We start from the raw sequence: 991 nt of genomic DNA on the forward strand, positions 1-991 counted from the left end.
GCCGTGGCCCAGGCGGGAGGGAGCCAGGCGGGCCATGGCGGATGTCCCCGGGGCGCAGCGACCGGTTCCCGGCGGCGGCCCAGAGCCCCGGGACCCCCTGGACTGCTGGGCCTGCGCTGTGCTGGTCACCGCCCAGAATCTGCTGGTGGCTGCCTTCAATCTTCTCCTGCTGGCGCTGGTGCTGGGGACCATCCTGCTGCCCGCTGTCACCATGCTAGGCTTTGGCTTCCTCTGTCACTCCCAGGTGAGTGTGCGCCCCGCGGTGTGCGTGTGGGTGTCTGGTGACGGTGGCGGTGGGGTCTGTGGGCCACAACCTCTCCCGGCCTGGGCTGTTTGGCTTGGGCCTCATGCCTCTTCTCCTCCCACAGTTCTTGCGCTCCCAGGCACCCCCTTGCACCGCGCACCTGCGGGACCCGGGCTTCACAGCCCTGCTGGTCACCGGATTCCTGCTCCTCGTGCCGCTGCTCGTGCTTGCCCTGGCCAGCTACCGCCGCCTCTGCCTCCGCCTCCGCCTGGCCGATTGCCTCGTGCCTTACAGCCGAGCCCTCTATCGGCGCCGGCGCACCCCGCAGCCGCGGCAAAACCGGCCCTCGCCAGGGCCCCAGGCCGTTCCAACATCAGGAAAGGTCTGGGTCTGAGGACCCTCGAGTCAAGAACAACCCCGAGGAGTGCCCGCTCTCCCGGTCGGCCCAAGGACTTGAGGCCCGGGGGTCTCCCGACCTACCCTGTACTCGCTCCTGCCTAAGCCGGGTCCCAGCATCCTCTTGAGGGACAGAACGGCAGCATCTGTGGACCCAATTCTGGTGAAAATTCGCCACACCCCGGAAAACCCACTTTCCCCTCTCTACCCATATCTGAATCCTGAACATCTGGGCTGGACCCTGCATCCCCCACCCCCCCTGTGAATAGGACAACTGAACCTCGGTGGTGCGCTGGTGCCCTCCTTTTCCGGTGCTGCTCCTAGTATTTACGGGCTGTGGGGTGGGGTGGG

At 66.9% G+C, this 991-nt stretch overlaps 1 protein-coding gene across 1 annotated transcript; it reads left to right on the top strand.

The window, feature by feature from the left end:
- The first annotated feature begins 6 nt into the window (after positions 1 to 6).
- TMEM88 (transmembrane protein 88) lies at positions 7 to 985 on the top strand. The gene is made up of 2 exons (XM_024748435.1): positions 7 to 244; positions 369 to 985. The coding sequence occupies exons 1-2, from the start codon at positions 35 to 37 to the stop codon at positions 636 to 638; spliced, it is 480 nt and encodes a 159-aa protein (XP_024604203.1). The 5' UTR covers positions 7 to 34; the 3' UTR covers positions 639 to 985.
- The last annotated feature ends 6 nt before the right edge of the window (positions 986 to 991 follow it).

This window comes from Neophocaena asiaeorientalis, unplaced genomic scaffold, assembly GCF_003031525.2.
Source record: "Neophocaena asiaeorientalis asiaeorientalis breed wild unplaced genomic scaffold, Neophocaena_asiaeorientalis_V1.1 scaffold543, whole genome shotgun sequence".
Lineage (NCBI taxonomy): Eukaryota > Metazoa > Chordata > Mammalia > Artiodactyla > Phocoenidae > Neophocaena > Neophocaena asiaeorientalis.

Bases quoted from the DNA above. Each gene is read 5' to 3' on its own strand.
- TMEM88 (XM_024748435.1), top strand. From the start codon at position 35: ATGGCGGATGTCCCCGGGGCGCAGCGACCGGTTCCCGGCGGCGGCCCA. The intron at 245-368 runs GTGAGTGTGCGC...CTCCTCCCACAG, and splicing joins GCTTCCTCTGTCACTCCCAG to TTCTTGCGCTCCCAGGCACC.